General features: G+C 41.3%; 2 protein-coding genes across 2 annotated transcripts; one reads left to right on the forward strand and one right to left on the reverse strand.

Moving 5' to 3' along the window:
* The first annotated feature begins 376 nt into the window (after window positions 1-376).
* Window positions 377-17,968, forward strand: tgfbr1b (transforming growth factor, beta receptor 1 b). The gene is made up of 9 exons (XM_088363525.1): window positions 377-475; window positions 8,379-8,630; window positions 8,995-9,261; window positions 9,787-10,017; window positions 10,716-10,883; window positions 11,910-12,066; window positions 12,661-12,785; window positions 12,992-13,122; window positions 13,214-17,968. Exons 1-9 carry the CDS (start codon window positions 412-414, stop codon window positions 13,337-13,339), a joined length of 1,521 nt encoding a protein of 506 aa, XP_088219651.1. The 5' UTR covers window positions 377-411; the 3' UTR covers window positions 13,340-17,968.
* Window positions 17,969-20,369: 2,401 nt separating this feature from the next.
* lancl2 (LanC lantibiotic synthetase component C-like 2 (bacterial)) lies at window positions 20,370-24,508 on the reverse strand. The gene is made up of 10 exons (XM_088363922.1): window positions 24,304-24,508; window positions 23,584-23,777; window positions 23,386-23,503; window positions 23,108-23,315; window positions 22,888-23,035; window positions 22,420-22,566; window positions 22,143-22,325; window positions 21,539-21,715; window positions 21,285-21,357; window positions 20,370-21,219 (listed from the first exon to the last, which is right to left on the reverse strand). Exons 2-10 carry the CDS (start codon window positions 23,746-23,748, stop codon window positions 21,143-21,145), a joined length of 1,296 nt encoding a protein of 431 aa, XP_088220048.1. The 5' UTR covers window positions 23,749-23,777; window positions 24,304-24,508; the 3' UTR covers window positions 20,370-21,142.
* Between the last annotated feature and the right edge of the window lie 416 nt (window positions 24,509-24,924).

Here is a 24,924-nt window from a genome sequence, read left to right on the forward strand (position 1 = left end):
TAATTACATAATACCTGCTATGTCCCGGTTAATTGTGGACTATGCAGTGTATTGTTACATTTAATATATTACAATTACATACAATTAAATACTATATATATATAATTAATATATTGTTTTATAATTTAATGTATTTGTCACAATACAATGCAGAATCTTACAGTACAGTACAGTACAGTACAGTACAGTACAGTACAGTACAGTACAGTACAGTACAGTATTTTTCAGTATTTGTTTACAATGATTGAAAAGTGATTTTTTAATGGGCGCGGTGTTCAGGTCTATCTACCAATCAGATGCAGTCTTCCGATTTTGTAGGCGGGACCTGCATCTTCATCAACCAATCAGCACTCACCATTCGCAGCGCGTGGAGAAGTTAGCGCTCGGGTGCCAGTCTGGTCCGTAGCCACGATGGATACAATACCATGCATTTTGCTCGTCCTGCTTTCTTTAACAAGGATCCAGGAAAATAACGGTAACTAACTATTAAGATCTTATAACATGTTGTTTTTGCTGTGTTCCATATGTTTCTACTTAGTTACACTGTTGCGAGTTTGGACGGAAAATCTCTTTGTTAAGAAACCCCAAGAAGCGGATTGTGTCAAACTAAGATGGCGCGGTGTCGGTGGCTAGCCTGCTGCTGCCTGTCTGTGGAATGTTTATTGTCTAGGCGGAAAAAGCAATGAGGTGATAAAAAAAAAACACTTTGGGGGTTAGGGGGTGACGAGAAAAGCTCACGGTGTAAGTTGTAAGATTTTCTCGCTGCTACTTTTGGGGTTTCAGAAGTACATCCGGACTGTGTCCAGTTCCTCAAAAGGCAAAGTTGGCTTCATCACTGTGCTGGATGTTTGCTTATTTGTCAAGCTTTAGTTGTTCATTTACGTTGTGGAGGAACGTGTGTTTTTTTAGAAGTGCTTGTGGCAAATATTTGAACAAATTTCCGCAGGGAAGAATGTCATCGCTTCATCCACTTTAAATGTACCGTTATAGTTCGAGGCGACATTGTCACATTTAGTGGAATGGAAATACACTTGTTGACATTCCTGACTAGTTTCCTCTATTAGGTTTACCGATCAGTTTTGTTTTAACAGATGAAAGTTTGACGCTTTTCTCCCTTCTATGCTCCCTAACCGCCATGCATCGTCGACTGTTTATTAAACTTCATTACGTTGTTGTAATAACGATTTGATTGCACGGACGTGCTATTTGCATGATGTGGAACACCACTGGTTGAGTCATTTCATTATTAACCTCACTTAATCCGCCCTGTTTATATAGATGTGCTTAGTAACGTGCTTATTACGCATACCAGCCTTTTTGCTGCTGTGGAATTTTGCATTTCAGCGCGTGTTGCTCCGCGTGTTGCTTTTGAATAGAAACGCGCTGCGGTTTCAATTGAACAGTGGAAACCTTGTGCAATATGCAAAAAAAAAAAAAACCTGTGTAATAAGCTTGATTTGTAACTACAATGAAAATTCAACAGTTTTAAATGCAACCCGTCATTGATTCATCCGCATTCACAAATGTTGCAACGTAACACACCCATTTGCAGTAAATTGCTGATTGGCTCGTTTCATTAGTTAATGTGCATTCTCCCAAAAAAGGCGTTCTATCTTCGGAATATCCGATTGTGAGCTTTTCTATTGACTCAAGCGTTTTCTTTGTGTGTCTTCCCTTTGTGTAGAAAGCATGGGAGCCTGATCATGAGTGGAGGGGCGCATGCTTTTCACGCACAGCATCCATGGGGGGCTGATGGCATCCTCCCCATGCTAAAATCAGAGCGGTGTCCTCACATAACACCCCGCTGCCTCAGAATTAGGGGAGGATATCGAATTGATACGTTGGCTTTAGGACACGTGGAAAGCACATTCTTTGTCCTGCGATTGGATTGTCATGCTATGGCTCCACCGTAAAGGGGGGTTGCATCCTCCGCGTTAGTCAGGAATATGTAGAGAATATAAGTTAGCAAAAGAAAAAAATCCTATGCTTTTTTGGTGATCCTAAAAAAAAAGATGTATCCCCCTGCAGCTTACACGCCTGTTAACAGCAACATAAAGGCTTACGCTTGTCTTTAGGGCTCGTGTGTGGGGTTTTACACACGTGAAAAACAGCCATCCAAACACTGGCAGCGGGTTAAATTAGGTGGTGTCACTATTGCGAATGGCATCCTAGTAGTTCCCACGTAATAGGCTGTGTGTCCTTGTTTTCTGTCACCCTCTTCTCCCTCAGCCTCCCATCCCCAGGCTCATTTGTCTGCTCAACATCACATGATCCTCCCCTCGCCCCCTTTTCGGAATAATAAATAACAGCGAGGATGTTGGAGATCCTTTTGGGAGGTTATCTCGGTAGTTGTGAGATTCCATTTAAGGCGGAAACCTCCTAATTTCAACCGAGTCTGCTTTAGATAGTTCTCTCGAGTGTGTTCTCGCAATATTTGGTGCTTGTATCGAGAAATTGACATGATCTTAAGGGATGTCCGGGCCACCGGCCAAGTGTTCCCCTAGAAGATGATCCAAATGTTTCACCTTCCAGCATGTAAACAAAAGCAGAGACAGTAGATCCAACACACACTTTGCATAGTTGACTACACTGTCATTCCTCCCGTCTGTTGTTATATTGTCCCGCGGGCGAGCTGCCACCGTCGGTCCTGAGCAGCGGAGAAATGCAAAGCATTCACGTGACCCTGGATGTCCGTTGTCTTGGCTCAAGGAACCACAACTAATTTGCGAGGTTGTAGCTGTGCCATTGGATTTGAGCAAAGCGTTAGTGTCACTCCCTCGCTCTGCTTTAATGAAGACTCTCGAGTTTTATTTGTAAAGCGTGAACATTTTCTTTGTCGGATTGGATACAGAATAAGGAAGGACTGAAGCAATATATTATGGAAATTTAAAGGAATGATTTGTCACCAAAAGACTTTTCAGGTGCCTCCCATGATTCTCCAGCCTCCGACTCCCTGCTTAATTCATCGCAAATTGAGCCTGATTTATCGAAACAAATATCCACTTTTTCTCCCCGTAGTAGTGACAAAATCCGAATTGTTTCTTGTCATTTTGCCGATCGTCCACAGCTTGCAGACAAGCTCACAGACACCACAAAGGCTGTCTGTAAAAGACAGTTGCAGAGACTGATGAGTCAATGTATCTCATTGGCAGACGCTCATGAAAAAGCCATTTGTGAATCTGTTCTGTCCAAACCTACAGATAGCTATAGCAACTGCCTTGTTTTTTTTTCTTCTTCTTAAGGTGTTGGCTATTTCAGGGAAGCATTTCTTTGTCTGTGGATGATTCACTCTGTAGCTAATTGAGGCACAGTGGCCACTAAGGGTCTTTTGTTCGAACCAATTTTGTCTGACTCGACTGACCAGAGGACTGTATCGGGGGAAAAAAAAAGAAAATTGCACTCATCCTCCCAGGAAGTCACAATAAAGTCATAAATTAAGCCACACGCTTTGTTGATACCAAAATTTTGATAAGATATTCGACGTAGCTTCCATTTTTATTTTTTGTGTAGCATTGTCTGTCAGATCTGATGAAGCGGGGAAAGAACATTTGGAATTATAGTTATGGAAATGTTTTTGACTGGTTCCTGCAGCTGTCGTGATGTTGGCCTTTTAACCTTTTGATCGAACTGCTACATATTCATCAGAGAAGCGCTTCAGACAGATGTACAGCCCGATTCTCCTCCCATTCTCAATTTCTTTGTTTGGTTAACCAAAAAAAAAAAAACTCACATAACGATGTAGTTGCAAAACCACAAATGATAAAAAGCGTCCTTGCAAGTGTTTTATTTTTACCTTATAAGGTATTCAAAGCACTCAAGCCATCATTTCATTTACCTAATGGTGATGTAACGTCAGGAATAACGGTAAATCACGTTTAGAACTTACAATTGATTTCCAGTTATCGGATATCAAGGACACTATCTGGTCCTCTGACCCTGTTATAGTGTGAGACACAATTTAGTTTATATCACGCCGCTCCAGCAAGGACAAATAATTCAGTGGACAGATAGCTAGCTGGTCTCCTCTTCTTGCCCAGCATAAGCAAGAGCACAGATTTTGCAAGAGCACATCTGGTGTAGACAAAAGAGCCAGGCCGGGCCATAATGAAACGGTGGAATGGTTGCTGGGGGGCAGGGAGGATACGCTTTGTGGGGCCTTAACCTATGGAAATGACTCTCAAAGGTGAAAGGTCTTGCTCACACACTGGTCCACTCCCGTGAATGAGCTGAGGAATGAGATAGGGGGGCAGGGCAAGAAGCTGGCAGGAACTACTAAAATACACAACTTATGTGAGCTGCAGTGTTAAGTTTAAGATAAGGTGTTTTGAAATGTCACTTCTTGCAGATCCCAAAGCAGTTGAACATTTAGAATTCTTTTCAAGCTCCTCCTGTCAAAATAGGGCTTTTAAGTTTTTTAAAAGGACTTTGGTTCCTCTGACACATTTCTCCTTGTCAAGTCTTGAAAAGAAACGAGAAACTACAAAAGACAGGGCATCTATATTTCAAGAGTTACTTAACATGCAAAAGTAGAGAAAAAGATTTAATCTAAGTCTTTCCCTTCCCATGTAGCGTTTGGTATTTGTGAGCCAAGCTTCAAGATAAACTCTTGTGACTTCTTAAACAATGACTGGATTGAGCACATTTATTCAGCGGTAATTCCATTACTGCTTCGGGTACTTAAAGCCTTTGTGTCCGTGTTGGCCTTCGAACCACGTGTGTAACAATATTGTTAAGGGCTGGTAAAATTAAATTCATATTGATTCGTGAAATATGAAACCACTTTTTTCCCCTTTCTATTTACTGAGAGGATTTGGCTTTTAATTTCAAGAGCCTTGAGGGGATGCTGGAGACAACGGTTGGTCAGAGTGGTTTATTGACGAGAGGACAAAATGATTGAGATACGCCGCATTGTCGAAAATAAATGTTCAAGTGTTTGTGCCAGACATTTTATTTCACCCTGAGTCTTAATCATTCCATTCAGAAAGATAAACGCTTTGGATATTCTGTTCAAAAACAAACTTTGAATAGTCCTACAGACAAAGCAAATAAAGAAAACAAAATGTTGCATTTTATCGGTTTTCGTTCAAAAACAAAAAAAGCAGGAAAAACAGAAATCGCCACAGGAAGCCCGAGCCAGAAACGTTTCTTGCCAAATGCACTGTAAATGATTCCCATGACTCACTAAATGAGTAACTCAAGAGGAAACATAATTTGTATGGCATGCAAACAAAAAAAAATAAATAAAAAGCAAGCCATCAGTAGAACAGCGCGAGTCACATCAGAAACGCGTTCAAATTTTACTTTTATGCTATGAATAGAAATTAAATTTATTTTTCCTGGTAGCTGGCATGAATAAATTTGCTTTTATGATACAAATTCTGTTCGGTAAAATTTTGTATACGTCTTGGGCCAAAACAGAGACACCAAACTTCCGTTGACATATGTTGGCGATCTGCTGCACGAGTTAATTACGTGAGGTTTGTGCCAGAGAGGAACAACGAGAGGGAGAAGACCTCTGGTTTTATGCCAAGTGACTTTCATGACATCACTTAATCAGTTTTTTTTCTATAAATGAGGGATTTACTCAGATGGCCTACCGTATGTTGTCGTAGTGACAACATCCTCTGGGGCTTCCAACTTCTAATCGTGAGCTATATACAGTAAGAAACTGTCAGTATTCACACCTACGATCTACTTCCACTTTTTTTTCTTTTTTTTTTAGTGAACCTCTACTGCCGCGGGGTAATCATTCGTGCCTGCTTAAGTGTGTCTTTTTTTCTCCCCCCTCCATTGTTGGCAAAAGGCGATGTAGCATGAGGCACTTTAAGACAGGCGGAGAAAAGCCGAGATGGAAGCTTCATGCGGCAGAAGGGAGAGATTTTAGGAGAAGCTCCATTTAGCTTTTACTACGAGAGGGTGTGGAGATAAACGTGGTTCAGCCGCTGACGATAGCTTTAGGTTCCATTGTTCATGTGACATAATAGTAGTAAATGGCCTTGAATAAAATAAGTGAGCGCTCAGTGAAGAAATACGGTAGTACTAAATTAGAAGGCAGATGTTATGATATTTGTGATTTAGATTAAAGTTGGCCATATTTCCCATAAGCCGCTGAAGCCATTTTCCTTAGCTAATAATAAATAAGAATACCATTTCAGCCATTCACCGGTGCCTCGTCAAACTGTAACAATCGGTCGTGAATTCGAAGCTTTATTAGCTTGAGTTGACGGGAAATTGCAAAGAGACTTTAAGAACTAATATACAATTTCTCCGAAATAGAAGAAGCCTTGGAAGTAGCAGACTTTTTGGTCCATGTTTTGTTTGTTTAGTCTGCCTCTCCAACTGGCGTCATTCAAAGCTCTGTTTTAGATTAAGTCAACTGTATCGTAACTGAAACTGGCCTTGTCTGTCTGCTGTTTCATATTTCTCAAAGGGATTGAACTTTGGATTTGTTCAAGTCCCTCTGTGAAAAAATAATATTTGAGAGCTGTGTACAAATAAATTACTTGTAGTAGATATTGTAGGAATGTTCCAAACGACTGCTGCCATGTTTGTTTTTCGCAGTCTTGTATAAACTGGGAGAATTCACAGGTAATTCTTACTTGACATTATGGGGAAGTTATTTTGTTGTCTAGACAGCTTTCTGGGCGTGTTGCTCTCCCGATTTGACACACACAGTTCGAGTCACAGTACATCTGTGTCATCTGGCTTTTATTGAGCTGTCTGGTGTCTTGAGTCTTTTTCCAACGAACCGCCCAAAACATCACGCAAATACTCTGGAACTGCCTGTCTGGACTTTGCCCTCATCACAAGTTCATTTCCAGGATAAGGAAGTCTGCTGGTAGATGAAATCATTCCTTGACTCAGCGACTATATATATGTGCATGTGATTACTTATGTAAAGATCTCGCGCTAACTGATGTGTTGTTTTGCTTTTATCTAATCAGTCGTGACTGATCTATCATTGAGCTAATGTCTACTTTGTGCTAGAGGGAAGGACATTTTAATGATAATGAAAAAATGAGGACAGGCCAACATGAATTCAGGACTCACAGTAAGAGACTGATTGGTGGGACTGTGCATTACAAAAGCAAAAACAAAAGTATTTAAAAAAAAGCTTTCACATGAACAGTATGGGTCAGTTGATTTTCCACTAAGAGGAAGTGTTAAAAACGACGCCACCTCAAACGCATTAGTCAGAATGAAACAATAATGGAGAACAATGTCTCATTTATTTCATTGTAAGTATCATTGGAAACGGCCATTAGCATTTGACGATTTATTCATTGTAGATTATGAATGCATGTCGTTCCCTTTCTCATGGCTTGAAAATTGCCTTTGGAGTACCACCACTAATTTCCCCAAGAGCTGAGAGTCCTCGTGATAATGGTAGAGAAGTGATCTACACACAGGTTGGTGTTTTCATCGTTGGTGGTCGTAGTAGGCGGAGGTGTGAAATCTAGGTCCAGAAAGTAGAAACCCAACTTTGACGACCATAAAGCTTCTCAAGATGGGATTGAACTGCAGTCGGTCGGGGAGATAATTACATCTTGCCAGTCAGCAGTTTTGCTCCTCAGCTCCAATGTCAATCGTTGAGTCATGGGCAAGGCACGCAAACAGCGCAAAGCCGAAGCTGAAGGCCCCACGTTAAGCAAGTGTTCATTTGGACTGAGGTCTAGATTCACATCAAACCATTCCATCTTCTCCACTTCCACATTCTGGAGGTGCCCTTTGATAGTGTGCTAATATCCTGGGGGTTCCAGTTCCATCTCAGATACCAGTTAGCATTCCCAATCACACACTATGAGTAAAAAAAATTGAGTTTTAGTGCACTCCAAACAGCAACAGTGTGGTACAAGTATCATTTAAGTGACGTATCGTCTCATTCCGTCAAAGAGTTTCCATGCCGGAAAGTTCAACAAATGTTTTAACTACTTCTCTGCAGTAGGGCTGCTTGGAAAAAAATATTAATGACGATTATTTTAGTAAGAATTGAAATCCCGATGACTCAAACGATTGTTTTTGGGTACATGTTTAATTGTAAAAAAATATGAAGCACTTTTATGTTTAAAAACCGGAATGAATGAATAGTAGTAGTAAGACAAGAGGAGGATGTTACTATAGATCTTAAATTTTGTAGGTCATAGTATTGGCAGGCTCCCAATCTTCCCACTACTACTTGTTCTTGGTGGAAGCCACGAGATATATAAACATTCACATTTGTATTATTTATTTTTGTTGCTGTAGTAGTAGTTTGAAGTGTTTTGCAGAGACTTTCTATTCCCAAACTATTGATTTCTCTTTAAAGGGACAAAGTGACAATGTGTTTGACATCATTTGCAACTCAGCGGCCATTTCTTCTTCTTTCTTTTTCCCTCCAGCCCTCCAGTGTCACTGCGAGCGCTGCAGTGCCAACTCGAGCTGCACAACAGATGGCGTCTGTTTCGTCAATATCCGCAAGACAGGCAACCGGTTAACGACGGAGCTGCGCCAGTGTGTTTCCGAAAAAGAACTGTTCCCGCGGGATCGACCCTTCATCTGCGCCCCATCCTTCAAGCATGACACGGGCCTTTATCCCATTTGCTGTACCACCGATTATTGCAACAAGGACCCTGACCTCACCGTTTTCCCTAGTGAGCCCGTACTTAATTCTTTGAATATTTTCATACGGTTCCCACAAGAAATGGATTGAGCATAAAATGCCATTTGTAAAACGAAACAGATTACTGTTAACAAAATACGAACAAATGCAATTATTTGGATAACTGTACAATATTTGCTCATAGATAACCTCCACCTAAATCCTGATATTTTTTTTGGTCTGAAAAGTAGACATGATGTGGCAGTGAGCTATCAAAGGCTATTCAATTTCCTGAACTAGCTGAAATTCCTGTCTGAGCTGTTAACTTTGAGGTTAAATCATTTGAAGTCCTGAAAAACAGCATTCAAAGAAAAATGCAAAATGTCTCCTGTGTGTTTCCTCTTTTGTTCCTGCAGTCCCGACTGCAAAAACGCCGTCTCTGGGACCCGTGGCTCTGGCTGCAGTGATTGCTGGGCCAGTGTGTATATTCTGCTTGCTGCTGGCTTTGGCATTCTACATCTGCCACTGCCGGGGGCTGGGCGCTGGGGGGGCAGGGGCCCACCATCACCACCACCACCGCGTGCCCAATGAGGAGGATCCCTCCATGGACCACCCCTTCATCTCTGTTGGAACAACACTGAAGGACCTCATCTATGATATGACCACCTCGGGTTCAGGATCTGGTATGCTCCTAGTGATTATGTAACCTGAATCTTATATTTGGAGTCGTGCAGTTCCGCCGCTTTCATAATCACATTAAATATGTATAATATACATTGACTCATACTTGACCGGAGGATCAACAACAAAGTAATTAAGAGCATAGTTGCAATATTTACACTTTTCTCGCTCACATACTCATCGGTTCTGGCTCCAGTCATCTCTCTGTGGAGAGTGTGGCACCTCTCGTATGCTGCCAAGAGAGCGCTTGGTGCCAGTCCTTCTAGCTATTTACACCATATTGCACAATGTGCAATTGAGCATGTGACTGGCGCAATGTGTAAATGTGAGGTGTGGCGTAACTCTGTGGGCTTCTTTTTTTTTTTTTTTATAATTACTTTTCTCAGACTGTGTTGCAGTCTGTTATTATCACCAGAGGAGTTGAAATGAATTCTTGTTTGCCGAATTTTTGATTGAAGCATGTAAGCTAGATAAACCTTTCCGCTGTTTAACTTTGATTTTAAATAGACGTTTGTTTTTTTCGACAGGTCTGCCACTTCTTGTCCAGAGAACCATTGCTAGGACCATCATCCTCCAGGAGAGCATAGGGAAAGGGCGTTTTGGGGAGGTGTGGCGAGGTAAATGGCGTGGCGAGGAAGTGGCTGTAAAGATTTTCTCCTCCCGGGAGGAGAGGTCTTGGTTCCGAGAGGCTGAGATCTACCAAACCGTCATGCTGAGACATGAGAACATTTTGGGCTTCATCGCCGCAGACAATAAAGGTGAGTGATTCCAAGATTATTCTTATTCGGAGGCGCTTATACTATGTGGAAGATTAAGTTCAACATCCGGTAGAGCTGTATAAGAAAAATATTTCAGAGATGAATAAAAAAAATAAATGTGGAAAGTCTGATAGGGTACCTCAAAGCTTAGCGATCAATTGAAGGCGCCTTAAAATAAATCTTTCTGATGATGCGTTCATCTGCGTTGGCTGCTTGAATACAGGTGAGCCTTGAGATTTCAGCGTACAAAGGGAACTTGCTTAAGGTGAAGACGTGCAGGCGGTTGTTCGGCGGGAACGGGCAGGCTGCTAGACGGTGTGGAGGAGTAAAGCTCCCCAGTGAAGACACGGCAGACATTAACATCAACGGAAACACACGAGCGTACACGCGAACCAACATACACACGTTATTTTCCGATTGGAGGATTCTGAAACCGAGATGAGAGGGAACGCAGAAACGCAGGTCTTCATCAAGACTGTCGCAGTGCAGTACCAAGTAATGGCGGCTTATTATTCCCTCCACTGACTGCCCATTTAAATGGGCCTTTTGAGACCTAGAGAAAACATTTTATGGCTTCAAGGTTGCCACACGGGACCGGAGTTAAATGTATACAGTACTCTGCATGCACATTTGAGTTGAGGATTACTTGTACACAATTATTTTTGTTGTAGATTCAATAAATGTATTCTTCTCTGTAGATAACGGGACATGGACTCAACTGTGGCTGGTGTCTGACTACCATGAGCACGGCTCTCTGTTTGACTACCTTAACCGCTACACGGTCACCGTGGAAGGCATGATCAAGCTGTCTCTGTCCACAGCTAGTGGCCTTGCCCATCTCCATATGGAAATCGTTGGCACACAAGGTGAGCCTAGCCGCTAATACCAATTCAAGTCATCTTACTCGACTGCCGAAATGACGAGTTCATTAATAGAATGTGGAAAATTTAACGAAACCTTTTCAATAAAGTAAGGCTGTTGAATGCTTTTGCACGCTTTGCATCAAGTCCGTCCGGCGAGAGAAAATAAAAGTCACTGAAAATAGCATCGGTTTTTATCCCATGTTGAAAAACTGCCTGAGCTTCTACACACACAAATCGAGAAACTTGAACTTGCCAGAGGCTAAAAGCTCCAAACGAAAAGAGCCTCTCCAAACTGTCAAAAAACTGTTTTGTGTTTCACCCAGTCAAGCATCTTGGGAGCGAGTGCAATATTCTAAACTATGTGAAAGAGAAAATATTTTTTTCCAATGCAAGGGTTTAAGTATTAAGTGCTTCAAAGCACTCCTGATTTCTTTAGATTAGCTAAAGTGCACAAAATATATCTACTTATTTCCCTTAACCGCAGCAGTCCATGAAAAATTTGTCAATCATTACTATTTGATTCGACCAAATTCCGATTGCTCGTCTAGCCCGTTTAATACGACGCAACCGACACAAGCAATTTGGCTGCTGTGTTGATGCTCCCTCATCACTTTGAAGCTTTTTAAGGCCGTTTACAAACTATCTGGGACTCCATCACGCTACACCCAGAAAGATCACTTACTTACAGAAAAGCATTCTCGCCGATTTTTCCAGTCGTGGTTGTCTGAGCAATTTCTGTTCACTCCAAGGTCAGACCGCGCAAAGCAAAGCACTTAAATTAAGAAGTCTGCGAGGCCTTCGGAATGTTAAACACGGCACACGTTTGTCGGGAGTATTGCGTAGGTTAGCGATAGCAGCACGCGGAAAATGAACTCCAGGGTCAAAAGTACCACAACAAACCACATTGTATTTATCCCCTCAAAAATTAGCCTGATTGTCGGTATTGGCAAGATAGACTTGGACTTTTCTTGAGAGTTACAAACGGTCAATTGATTAGCGAGTAAATGCTATCTACAATCCCCCCCTCAGGTAAACCAGCGATTGCTCACCGAGACCTGAAATCAAAGAACATTCTGGTGAAGAAGAACGGAACGGGCTGCATTGCAGATTTAGGTCTAGCTGTCCGCCACGACTCGGCCACTGACACGATTGACATTGCTCCAAATCACAGAGTGGGAACCAAAAGGTAAGTAGGGGCAATCACTTAAGATGTGCCGGAACTTTTAATACTAGCTAAAATCAAACTTGAAGAGACAACTTTTGTCATTTTTTTTCCTAATCATCATTGCCACATGTCAACCATTACTATTGACAGTCATCCCAATCTAGATAAATAATTTCTGCAGAACGAGGCAGCTGCGATGCTCTTTAGTTTTTTTTTTTTTGCATGATAGGATAATATTTACTTTATCATCCAATTTGTATACACGCATTCCATCTTCATACACTGTGATTAAAAAGAAGCAAGTTCCTCTTGGGAACTAATAAAGCTTGTATTAACGCTGTTTATTTGAAAAGCCCAACAAACAATCGGTTTGATTGTATTTTTAATTTATTACACTGATTGCAATCCCTTAAGGGGAAATTCAATTTACACTCTGCAGTAGTTTGCGTTGCGCAGCCAGGCTGGCAAGTCGAGATGTCGACTTGTCTTTTTTTTTTGGGCATTTTGCAGACTTAACAGTTTTATTGCTCTGTCTGGATACATCCTGAATCATTTCATTAACTCCCAACAAAGATGCTTTTTTCAAATAATAGATTCCGTGTTTTTTCTTTCCAGGTACATGGCACCAGAAGTACTGGACGACTCCATAAACATGAAACACTTTGAATCTTTCAAGCGAGCTGACATCTACGCCATGGGATTGGTCTTCTGGGAGATTGCCAGTCGCTGCTCCATGGGAGGTGAGATTGCAGTGTGCGGGTTAATCATATAACTGGAAGATTGACAAATTGACCGCATGAATGACGGCTAAACGGAACATAAGAATACGGTTATTTGTCATTTTTGACACCTCCGTTATTAGGGACGGGGTGAAAAAGCATAGCAGGCAAAACACAAGAAGAAACCTCATGGGATTTGACCTGTTTTTAAATATAATTTTTTTCAGGAATCCATGAGGACTACCAGCTGCCGTACTATGACCTGGTTCAGTCAGATCCATCGGTGGAGGAGATGAGGAAGGTGGTTTGTGAGCAGAAGCTTCGCCCTAACATTCCCAACCGCTGGCAGAGTTGCGAGGTAAAAAAAAAAAACCTAATATTTGATCATTTTTATTTTACGTTAAACTCAACTCAATAAACTCCAACTTTGTCGTCTGATCTCTCCGCAGGCGTTACGCGTAATGGCCAAGATCATGAGAGAGTGCTGGTATGCCAACGGCGCCGCCCGGCTCACGGCGCTACGGATCAAGAAGACCCTATCCCAGCTAAGCCAACAAGAAGGAATTAAGATGTAGACCGCAGACTACCAAAACACACAAACACATTTCAGACTGGCATCCATATCATTAGCATTACATCGTGATTCATTCAAGTTTCCTCTCCTTCGGATCGGAAGGAAAGCTCAGACACCATTTCCCCCGAGTGGTGTCTGTTCCTCACCCTGAACTCACCGAAACGTGAGTTTCGCAATTAAAACCCAAGACCTGAATCCACTGACGGATGGATCAACGGCTGAATCTGACAAGGGACGTCTGCATTAAAGGAAGCCTTTGCCCATTTTCCTCCATGCTCCTTTGACTCATTAAAGGAAAACTTTTCAAGACCCATTAGGGCAACGGGAAGACATCCAGACGCGGGCATTCATCACTCAGACATCCTCAGGTAGATGAAACAGCAGACAGTCAGCTGGTACCACCCGAGAGACCACTGAGCTGCCTTACATATTGATCGCCTCATTTGTATATTAGCCTTTCATTCTTCACTGTAAGCTACTCGCGTTCATTCACTACTTTTTTTTTTTTTTGATCTGTCACGGTCCACAGAGACGATTTACAAACAAAAACTGCGCATTCTTTAAAGAATGTCGTGATGTGATACAAAGTGCTCCCGCAACACTTATGAATTCTAGTACTGGGTCAACCATCATTAGTTTGACTGCAGTGAAAAATACACAGCACGGGGTAATCGTTTCTAATCGGCCTAGTTTAAGCAAACCGATGCTTTTTGAATTCTACATTATGAAAATGCAGAAAGTCAGTTGTGATTCTTTAAAGTATTTTTGTTGTACTGGGAGCAGCAAAGGGAAGTTGTTGTCTGCCAGGACTATTTGGAAAGTTGCTTTGATCGGGATTATTACTCATCGTAGATGTTGGATGCGAGTATACTGAGGACCAGAATTAAGAGCAGGTCCAGTTAGAATTTGGTGCAAAAGTTGCACCTGGTTTTGATTTTCTTGTTGATATGTGATTTCCCCATCTCCGCCTGTATTATCACAGAGATGGAAAGGTCAGTTTAATTTATTGTTTTTTCCTTTTTTTTTCTTTTGAGTGGCAGGGCATCTTGTTTTTCCCCCCCTTTTGAATACTGGACATGATGACCTCATTGAGTTTTTGGCAAACATGCTGCACCATATGCAATTAACAGTAGAAGATAAACGTGTATTTTCTATATACTCTGCTAAAAATCACAAACAACAACAACAACAACAATCAGTTGCCGCCATGCCTTCCAGTCCAGCTGTTACCGGAAAGTGCCAGTGCTAAAAAAAAAAAAAAAAAAATACAACTCATGCCAGCTGCTGTGCAAAGCATTTGTTTTTGTTGTGTATGCAGCTGCTGTTTGTGTGTGTGTACGTGTGTGTGAGAGAGGAGGCCGAGCGTACAGTAGCTCGAACTATGCACACCCGAAAAGTTCTGAAGGAAAAGATACGTCACAGCGCACAACACCAACAACAACCCAGCCTCGACCCTCTGGTGCCATTTCACGACTCTGAACACACAAACGCCTCAGCAAACAACTCTATGCCCGATGGCCGCATGTTCTGGAGGCAAACGGCGTAAGACAAACTTTTAAAAAGAAAAAAACTTTGAATATAATCTGTTGGATTTCATGTCAAACGTCGTCTTGGAAAATATTGTGCAACAACATCTACGTTTCAAAGTAGGACAAGCCATAGGTTGGAAATGTAAATATATTTTTCGGGGTACGTTACAACATCGATGAAACGCAGAATTATCCTTGTGAGCCTTTAGGGACCAACGACATTATGTACATATGCAAGAGGTCATGCAAAAGAACTAGAATCGATCAATACGTTGGTCACTATTCGCGTCAAATCATCCTTTTAACTAGCACAACGAAGAATTGGAAATTTAATTAGGCCCATGCTTGAAAAAATTGTCTCCACAACGCCGCCATCTCTGATTAAAATATGCCCAATTTAATTTTGCAAGTGGATCTCAGTCTACTGTACAGCCAAAATCACATGTAGCAACCGGTGTCACTCTTTGGAGTCGTTTTTGTTTTGCTGCCAAGATTCCTCTAATGTACATTGTTTGCATTTGCTCTTGATGTCAAAAGCCATTGTAATACAGAGACCAAAACATTGATTTCAATGCAGCTTTTTACATGGCCAATAGAAATCACTTTGACCTCCCTCGCCCTCCGTGTTTGTTTCCAACGTTTGTTCTAATAGCTTTGTGACGTATCGACATGTTGCCTATTTGTCCCGCGCTGCCGTTGGATGTAAATATCCTCACATATGTTCAAATCGACTTATTCTGTTCCATCAAGGTTGTCATTCTTAGTTGAAATTATTTTTTTCCCCCTACATAAAGGTAATCAGTCTGTGATTGGTTGTTTTTCCTCAGGCTTGGTGATTTCATATTGTTACTTAGTTTGGAGATCGGCAAGGCCTTGTCAATTCTTATTATAATTTGGTGCTGTCTTCTCACTTGTGTTGATTAAGAAGGAACAGGACTGAAAGTCGTTTCACGCTACAAGAACTCAAGTGGCTTTTATTTGTGCTAACAAATTGAATAAGGTTACTGATTGGAATGATGGACTGATCTGTGTCTAGGCTCTGGAGGATTGGCGGGGTTGGTGAGATGAGAGCAAAATTAAGGGTGGCTTGTGTGTTCCATTAGCAATGTCATTTCTCTGGGATTATTAAAAAAAAAAAAGAACTGCAGCAACTCTAGTATGTGTCAACTCGGATAACTGTCATCTTGTCTTAAACGTCACCAGCAGCCTTGTACTTTTTTTTTCTTTCTTTTCTTTTCAAAGCCCAAGGTGACTTAAGTGTACAAAACACATTTGACGTGATCTTGTTGGTCTTCACCCAGCAACTCTGCACGACCTCGATTCTTTTGTTATTTTTCTGTCTTGTCATGCATTCCATGTGCTCGAAAAGTCATCGCTACAAAGGCCACCACTTCACTGCAGTTTGCAGCTCAGCTCAGGTTTCACTTGACTGAAACTGCACATTTCTATTTCATTCCGAGTTAACATTTGAAACGGATATGCAGGCGCAAACAGGGATTGTACATTTCAAAACTTCAGTTTTGGTCGATTCATCGGCCAATATAAGCCACAAAAATCGGTTGATTTTTCACTGTAAAATATGATTAGTCAGTCCCTACTGCAATTTTCTATTATATATATTAGAAGTGACTTTTTACAGCTTGGTCCACTTCTATATGGTTCTTTGAATTCAAACCAATTCAGGTCTCTTAAAATGGCTGCAAATTGTGTTTGCAATTTGATCTATCAGACGTGAGCTGCAATCTCTGAGCCACTTTGTGTCTCCCAAGCCTGTCAGGTGTACTGTATGCCTTTTCTTGAAAAAATATTTATTTTCCTGCTCTAAAAAGAGGGACACCGAAAACTATGCCAGCAGCGCTACCACCTCAGACCATAAACAGCTGTGAATGTATCGAGCCAGCATCCGAGCATGTACGACCAGTCGGAGCTCAACCTGCGTCACAACCCAAAGGTCGCGGCGGCAGTTTGTGAGCATGCAAATATCCGCAACACTGGTCGTCCTCTCTTTTTTTATGCAAAAACCGCCAGAGCATCAGAAAGCGGTTCAGGAAATGAGCAAGTTGTAGCCCACCGCTCACCAACAGGGATTTAAATATGACTCAGAGAAGGCTTGGGTCAGAAAGTGATTGCAAAGGCTGCAGTTAAGTTGTTGTGGCAAAGTAGCAGAAAGCTTTATTATCTGTTTTTTTATTCATTACGTTTTGAAATGCCAAGACTGCACATGATTGACCATTCGCTTTTTTAGAAACACAGGCGGAGCTAGAGGGGGGGCGCGGGGGCACTGCCCCTCCCGGAAATATCTTTGGACCCCCAGGTGCCACGACAGATCATTGACTTTCATTTTTCAACATTTTCACAAAATACTATACAAAATTTTTTTGAGGGGGTAAAAAATAATGTTTTGTGGACCCCCTGACATATACTTGACCCCCCCCCCCTCCCGGAGGAGAAACACTCTAGCTCCGCCAGTGTGCAGAAGTCATCCAGAAGCTAAACATCATCATAATCATAATCAACCTTTAAAAAAAAAAAAAAATTCTAAAAGAGAATACCTCCATTTTAAAGACCAATGTGTTTTACCTCACTGTACATATAGTCTATTTGTTTACTCCGATTTGTTTTATTTCTATGAAATGTTTAAGAAATTAAAGAGAAATTTTGTTTTCTTTCTTCTGTGGTACATTTTTTTTCCATCACGCGGCATCGTATTGTATTTTGTGAGTCCAAACATTGATGGAACGTTGCCATTCATGCTCTGTGTATGACCCGTTTTGGTAGTGTTGTTGTACGTCTGCTGTACAGTCAAAAGTGCTTTACAGATGTCAAGCCCCATTCTGAGCTCTGCTACAAATGCCTTGTTCAATATGCTCTTTGTCTTAAAACTAAACGAGAGGGGGATTTAAAAAAAAAAAAAAAAAAAAAGTCAAAGTGGTGTTGGTGTCGCCACGTGACCCCTCTTGGATTTCTAAACATAATATCTTGACTTTTTTATATCGTGTGTACAGGTGAATGAGAGATCATAGGAACTAGAGGACTGAAACATGTTAACTTTTAACATAGCTGGAGTAGAAAATGGTGTGAATAAAGAATGTTTCACTACATCTTTGATGGGTTTTTTTTTGTCACCACTGTACAATCTTTACAATTTTTGTCATAAAAACAAGAAACTGCATTTATACAGCCAAACATTGAAACACATTTTCGCGAAGCAATGCTTTAAAACTATTTTAATCCATTTAAATGTAGTTAAAACATCTGATTGGTGCAAAACTTTTTAAAAAAGTTTTTATATGGTCTGCCTATAGCGCACAGATTTTGACCTACTGCGAGCGTGTCTAATCGATGGTTCACTGTACGACCACTTAAAAAGTCAGTTTCCCATGCCATGTCTCCTTTTAAAGCTTTATTATCACGCAGATAGATACGCATTTATGTGCTCCACTTCCTCCGTACGGCCCTCAGCGGAGCAGAGCCGCATCGGGGCCAACATCCATACGCCGCTATCCATCACCGGCATGCTGTCTGCAGCCTTGACAAGCAATTCTTTACGTCAGGACAAACAGTGCCCCTCCCTGTCTCACGGCTCCCACAAGCATAATTAGCGTGCAGTGCATTATCATCATTACCCACAAACACAGGGCAGAATTCAAAATGTTAGGCCTAGCCACCGTGGGGGTGGGGGACGCCATTATTCATCGGGACTGCAAATGTTAAAAAAAAAAAAAAACTTGGTTCCTTTCGACTTTCCCCAGGGGAAATCTGTTCACCCGTTGCAGGACAAGAAGACACTGAATAATTTTCAGCATGGTCTAGGATCTTATACATTAGAAGGCGGTGTAACTTCAAGGCTTCCCTTGCGGGGTAATGCAGCAGTAAGCAGGCCCTGCAGTGTGCAAACAGCTTCTTGAATGATCCACTGCATCCATTTCCCTCATTCGTTATCGACTCGGAATTCCCACGGCATGTGTTATTATTCACAAAAGCAGGACGATGAAAGGGAATGAAATGCAAGATTTGTGCAAAAAAAAAAAAGTGGTCTTGCAATTTGATGATGAGTTTAGTCACATTGGAGAGGGAAAAAATAATCATGGTAAGTTCACTGAATATTGACACTCACTGGACAGTTTCACTTAAGGGTGTTACCAGACTGCTGAGTTACTTTTGGAGGTAGTAAACTAATAAAATGCTGGTTACACAAACTGATTGGACAATATAAAAAATACAATTGGTTAAAAAAAAGATGAAATATTACAAGCAAATTCCATAAAGGGCATTCTTGAGTTAGTTCAGTCAAATACATGGTTGAAATCACACAAAAATTGCAAGCAGTCTCCTGTGCCATTAAATAATTCTTTGTGGTATGGAGGCTCCCTCTAGTGGTAAATTACCGATCTTAGGCGTTGAACTGCATATTGTGACAGTATGGCTTTTTTTTAATTATTATTTTTCAAATTTTAAGTACAATTGATCTAAATTAATTATGTTTATTTCCAAAGAAATTCACATTCTTTTTGATTATGCTGACCTGACAATTTATTTTATAGTTGTCACAGGAAAATGACCAGACACCTTCTCGTTGCAATTACGGTTAGTGGCCGGTAGAGGGTACTGCCGCTCAACAAACCATTCCTCACGTCAACTTTACAGCAATTGAAAATATTACTTTTCAACATAAAATAATGACCGTCAAACAGTTTCCCCTGTGAGGATTTACATATCCAGGTTAAGGTTATTTTAAGGTAAACAACATGAATATTGCCATCAGTCCTGTCAATTTTTCTTTTTTCTAAGGTTTAGTCATTTTTCAACAATAAACATTGTGTGCACTGTCGCATGCACACAAACTTTCAGTTCAACAAAGTCCACAAACAAAAACATAATTTAGAATAGCGTTTTTTCACTTACTATGCATGTTGCTTCCTTGCCTTGAACAATCCTCTTGAAATCTGGCTTGTATTCCGTTGTTGCAACTCGAAGCAATTCTTTTTGTTTTTGTTGGATTCGTTTTAGTTTGTCGTTTTCAGGAGACAAGATTGCAACTCCACTGAAGCATTTTTTAACAAACTTCCCTTCATTGCATGGCTTTTTAGTCCGTGCAATGTTCCAAGCAAGCGTGAGTCTCTGAGTGCTTCGTAATTGAATGGCGTCTGACATATCAGGCTGAATGGCTTGCCATTACGTTAAAAAAAAAAAAAAAATTCCCACTCTGTTAAAAACGTCCTGTGTTCATCTTCATATTTTCCTTTAGCCGTGCATTTTTTTTCCCTGCCATTTTGAGTGCGAAATTGACACTAATTGTTTACTCAAATGGGCTCACCTCACCTGCTTTATGTTATTTCACCTCATGCGCATGCGCGTTTGACGAAAATACCATATTGAACTCACGCGAAAGCCACTTTGGTTAGGTGTGCCACAGAGCAGCGGTTTAAGTCCCTCATTTGTTGTTTTCTTTCAAAACTAAAAATGGAATACCACAATAAACACACTTGAGAAACTGGTGGGTTATTTTCCAAAATATACTGCAAAACAAGTGGTACACATTTTTGACACCCCGACACAGACAATATCGGATCATTACACACATTGGCTTATCAAACAGGACATAATAACATTGCAGATGAGACTTGTGTAACAATAGCCCACGAAGACAATTAGGCATTCATATGCTGTCGGCCTTAATAACTATTGTTAGCTGCAGTATGTAGTGGGCTGTGACAATTTCAAATGAGCTTTGCATCAGTGCTTAATATAATGAAAAATACACTGAATTAAACTTTTTTTTTAAATCCACTGCCTTTCCATTGCACTATGTACAATAAACGGTTTGCAAACATTTAGGTATAATAGTTATTCAACTTATGAGCAAGTATTTTTTGACTTGCCGTTAAAACTTTGAAATGAACTGAAGCTTTTGATAAATCATTCATGTACCAATTTGTTCTTGCGTCTATTTCGAAGGCTAATGATGTCATTTCTAGTTTTATCATCAAACATGCATTGTGTTTGGCTTCTTACGAATCAAAATCAATATTGGGGATGGGAGAAAGAAAAATCACACTGACAGGAAATGAAGAAACACTTGGGCATGCATCCGAATACAAATACTGCACCACAAATACAGACCATAGGTGTCCAAATTAACGTCTCATATGGCAGGGGCCTTAAAAGTTGACCTCTATAATAAGTAGTTTGAACCCAAATACTTTGCCGAAGTGAAATGACACAAAAGAAATGACATATGCTTAAAAATTCAATCCCTTCTTAACTCCAGCAGATCAATGTTCAAAGGCGGGGAAACAGGAAGCTTCAGGTGCGGCCATTTCGGACAGGTAGTGGATGGTCCCCGCCATACCTGGTGGGGAAAACACGATTCATATATATTTGACCAGAAATGACTTCACATTTGATTTTCCGCACCTTCAAAAAGTGAGTAAGGTCTGTCAGGGATGCGGCAGCCGTGAGTCCCGTAGCCCAAACACCACTCGGCAAACTGAATAAACAAGAACAAAGCAGACCATAGTGGTTCAAATATCCCGTTCACCATATATGGACATTTGGATGACTTTGGCTGAGCTGAACAATCTTCACAAAGGCCGGTATTTAAATGGGTAACAATATCCGGATCCAGATGATTTTATTTTGTGCGGTTCCTCCATGAAGTGGTTGATTACCTTGCAGGCACGGTAGAGATACTTCTTCTCCTGGGTGAGCTTATACAAGGACAGGAAGGCATAGCCGTTGCCGGCCGTCCCGTGGCAGATGCCGTAACCTTTTCGGAGAAGCCCCCTCTGCCAGATCACCTCGCCGCACTCTACCGCGTCCTTCAGATACTTGTCCTCTTTAAAAACCTGGGGAAGAACATTTGCCAGGCTTTGTGGATTCGTGACTGCAGCGAGAGCGCTAACGACACATTTGGTGCCAAGTGGCTCCCTGAGAAGGGAGAGAATTCACCAACAATTTATAGCTACAGTGAGTTTGCGCGTGGTGTGTGTAAAGTCAGGCTATTATAATGAAATACGACCAAGATCCTTTGCACATATCTTACCTTGCTCGTCTCTCTCGCCTTCGACTCTGTTTTTATAAGCGGATGAATCACAGTTTGACTGTGAACTACTACATTAGGCTTGTAAAAGGATGGAAAATTACGAATCAATTTCTTCAATATTAGATATTGGAAACTTTCTAAGTTCCCTCAGACTCAGACTTTGGTAAATTTCCATGGAAAGATTTCAACTTGAAAAATGAAACCTTATCTTGCATGCTTCTTCTTCTTACCTTATAAGCCATGATGAGCATGTGGATGACGCCAGGCGCTCCGTGGCACCAGTGAACCAATCGGTCGCTCTCGTTACTCAGCGACGAAGGGAAGTTGCCTGAACGAAATTTCTTGTGACGGATATAGTCGATACTTGGCCGAACCAGCTCGGAAAGGATGTCTGGGTGGACCCTCGCCTCTGGCTGGACGGAGACATGTTGCCATGTGATATTGGCCAATTTAAATAATTATAGAAAAAATATTAATTTTAAGAATCAAAACAGAAATTGGACTTACCTGCATGAGCATGTAAAAGATTCCCGCCAGGCCATGAGCAGCGCCAACATATTGCTTCTTGTGCCATTCATAAAGAAGAGGGCAACGTTCTGTCTTCTTAAGCTCCGCCGATAAATTCTTCCCAGACTCAATAATGGCGCCCACGACCTGAAATTGGGATTCAACCAAGAGACACTTATGAATTGACGTCAGGAAGATGAAGCAAGGTTGCGTCCAATAAAAATTTTAAACAAGGCCGTAAAGCGAAGTGACGATCAAAGATAAGTCCCACAACACCACGAAAAATAAAAAGGGAACAACACTTGAGGAAACAAGCTGTGATGCCCAGGCAGGATTTATGAGAACAGCAACTGCTGCTTCCATGCAAAATGTTTTTTTTTTACCACACTGCCCCCTTTAGGTAGCCCTTTGACCCTGAATAAAGCAAATAAGCCCTTCTGCAAGGGGGAAAAATGATTTGTCCCTCACTTTTGAAACAGTAGCTTCATCCACAGTGTCTCCACCAATTTCCTTGTTCACATACAAAAGAGCATACAGATAACCAGCGCGTCCATACAGCAGCTCGTCTGGCATCTCCGAATCTGGACTGAGCACCGAGCGTTGCAGCTGGAGGAGCCTGAGGAGGAACACGATGAATTTAATGATACCAAAGTATATAAAAAAATGTATCCTGGTGAGGAACACTCACCTCGAAAGACAGTCGCTGCTGTCAGCCGTGTTACCCAGTTTGTGATGGACCACTGCACCCACTGCAAGCGGTCCAGCATCTCCACAAAGGAAAGTCACTTTTCGTCCGTTTAGGATCCTCATGGATCTCTTCACATAGTCCAAGGCTCTTTGCAGGTGTGCGACATCGTTGGAGCCACGATAGAGCTGTACGTACAGTAAAGCAATGCCTGGATAGAAGAGAGAGGATTATGGAGGAACCTTTTCAGTGGAGATCTTACATCTTCTCAGGTGACAGACCAGTCCAGCCAGTATAAGTAGAGAAGTCATGAGGGTCAGCAGTCTTTAAGCCCTCCTCCATTTGCTGAAGAAGATCTTTCATCTTACTCTGGACTTTCCTTTGGAAGGATGAGCTGACCTGATGGAGGAGTTATGCCCTTGTTTACGTTAGCATGCAAAATGTGTCATAAAATCCTGCAAAACGACAAAGCAACTCACCATTCCTTCCCCGTCAAATGGTTCATTATAATCCGCTTCTGCTCCTGAATTGGACGAGAGGACTCCTTGGTCCCAGTCAGGGTATGGGTTTGGAAAAGAGCGCTCCTCCATCTCAGCTTCTGTTACCGAGATGAGCTTCAGACGCTTTGACATGTTGTCTCCCATCGCTACGGCGGCTCCGGAGGGTCAAAATTCTGCATTCATACAACGCGTTTCGTAAATTATCAATAACAATTGAATTTAATATTTGCGTAATAAAAGAAGAAACCTATTCCCCCCGTATAGTCATTCATTCTGGAATTACCATACAAAACTGTGACATATAGAAATTAATATTAATCTGACACTTTACAAGATAAATAGTAATCTCGTTAAAAAGAGCCAGCTTTTATGATTGCTTGTTAATTGTCTATTTATAAACTAAAACTGTTCTTGTGAACATTCAAATTTGGAGAATAAATATTGAGATTATGTGTTCAGACTTAACCTTTAAATGTAAACATATGCTTAAACTATTTTAGTTCCCTTGATTTCAAAATGAGTTATGCACCAATTTGCTGTATATAAGCAATAATATGGAATATTATAAAGCACATTAATATGGTCATACAGCCCTCTGAGGGAAACCATAACAATGTGGTTTGACACCCGAATGCAATCCTCAATAAGCCTCCATTTACTCTTCAAACACAAAATACATCATGCAAAATTGTGAATTACCGGGATGTGACGAGCAGGCTACGGAGTCCCCGGAGTTTGTGTGGATGAGGATGATCCAGCAGCCTCCCGCAGCTCAACCTGCAGTACCCCTTCCACAATGAGCTGGAAGCCGCAGAAGGCGATCAGGTGGGACAAGAATCCTCCATCAGCTGTAGTCCCTCAGCATCCTCAAACCCTGCTGCGGGTGCCGCTCGACAAATATAAATGCACCCCCTCCCACCCCAACAGACACACTGCGGGTAAAGATCTAACCCCCTTCTTCCCCTCCACCGCCTCTCAAATTGTCCCTGTAACAATCAGTACCCGCCTGCAGCTGACTCCGACTGTGAATCGTGGCAGATGGTGTTGGTGTATGATGCTGTGCTATCGGGATTAGACATCATTGCAAATAAATCCTCGCATGCCACCACCCATCCTTACGTAGTACACTTTCACCCCACCCCGATCCCATGGACCATTTTATTCTGCAATATAAAAGTCACGCGCACAAGATGATACAGTCAGCATCACTGGCTAAATCAATTTGCATGCCAAATAATGTCATATTAATGTAGTACAAATTTAATTAATATTGTAATCATTTTTTTTCTAAAGTCAATTTTTAAAACAGCAAAACTTAAA

Source organism: Syngnathus floridae, chromosome 20, assembly GCF_059516105.1.
Source record: "Syngnathus floridae isolate MCC-2025c chromosome 20, RoL_Sflo_1.0, whole genome shotgun sequence".
Classification (NCBI taxonomy): Eukaryota; Metazoa; Chordata; class Actinopteri; order Syngnathiformes; family Syngnathidae; genus Syngnathus; species Syngnathus floridae.

Excerpts from the sequence above, each read along its gene's own strand:
- tgfbr1b (XM_088363525.1), top strand. The coding sequence starts at position 412 with ATGGATACAATACCATGCATTTTGCTCGTCCTGCTTTCTTTAACAAGG. Across the intron at positions 10,018-10,715 it reads CATCGCCGCAGACAATAAAG|ATAACGGGACATGGACTCAA; the intron begins GTGAGTGATTCC and ends TCTTCTCTGTAG. Across the intron at positions 12,067-12,660 it reads CACAGAGTGGGAACCAAAAG|GTACATGGCACCAGAAGTAC; the intron begins GTAAGTAGGGGC and ends TTTTCTTTCCAG.
- lancl2 (XM_088363922.1), bottom strand. The coding sequence starts at position 23,748 with ATGGGAGACAACATGTCAAAGCGTCTGAAGCTCATCTCGGTAACAGAA. Across the intron at positions 22,326-22,419 it reads TCTTTTACATGCTCATGCAG|CCAGAGGCGAGGGTCCACCC; the intron begins GTAAGTCCAATT and ends GTCTCCGTCCAG. Across the intron at positions 21,220-21,284 it reads ACCTTACTCACTTTTTGAAG|GTATGGCGGGGACCATCCAC; the intron begins GTGCGGAAAATC and ends TTTCCCCACCAG.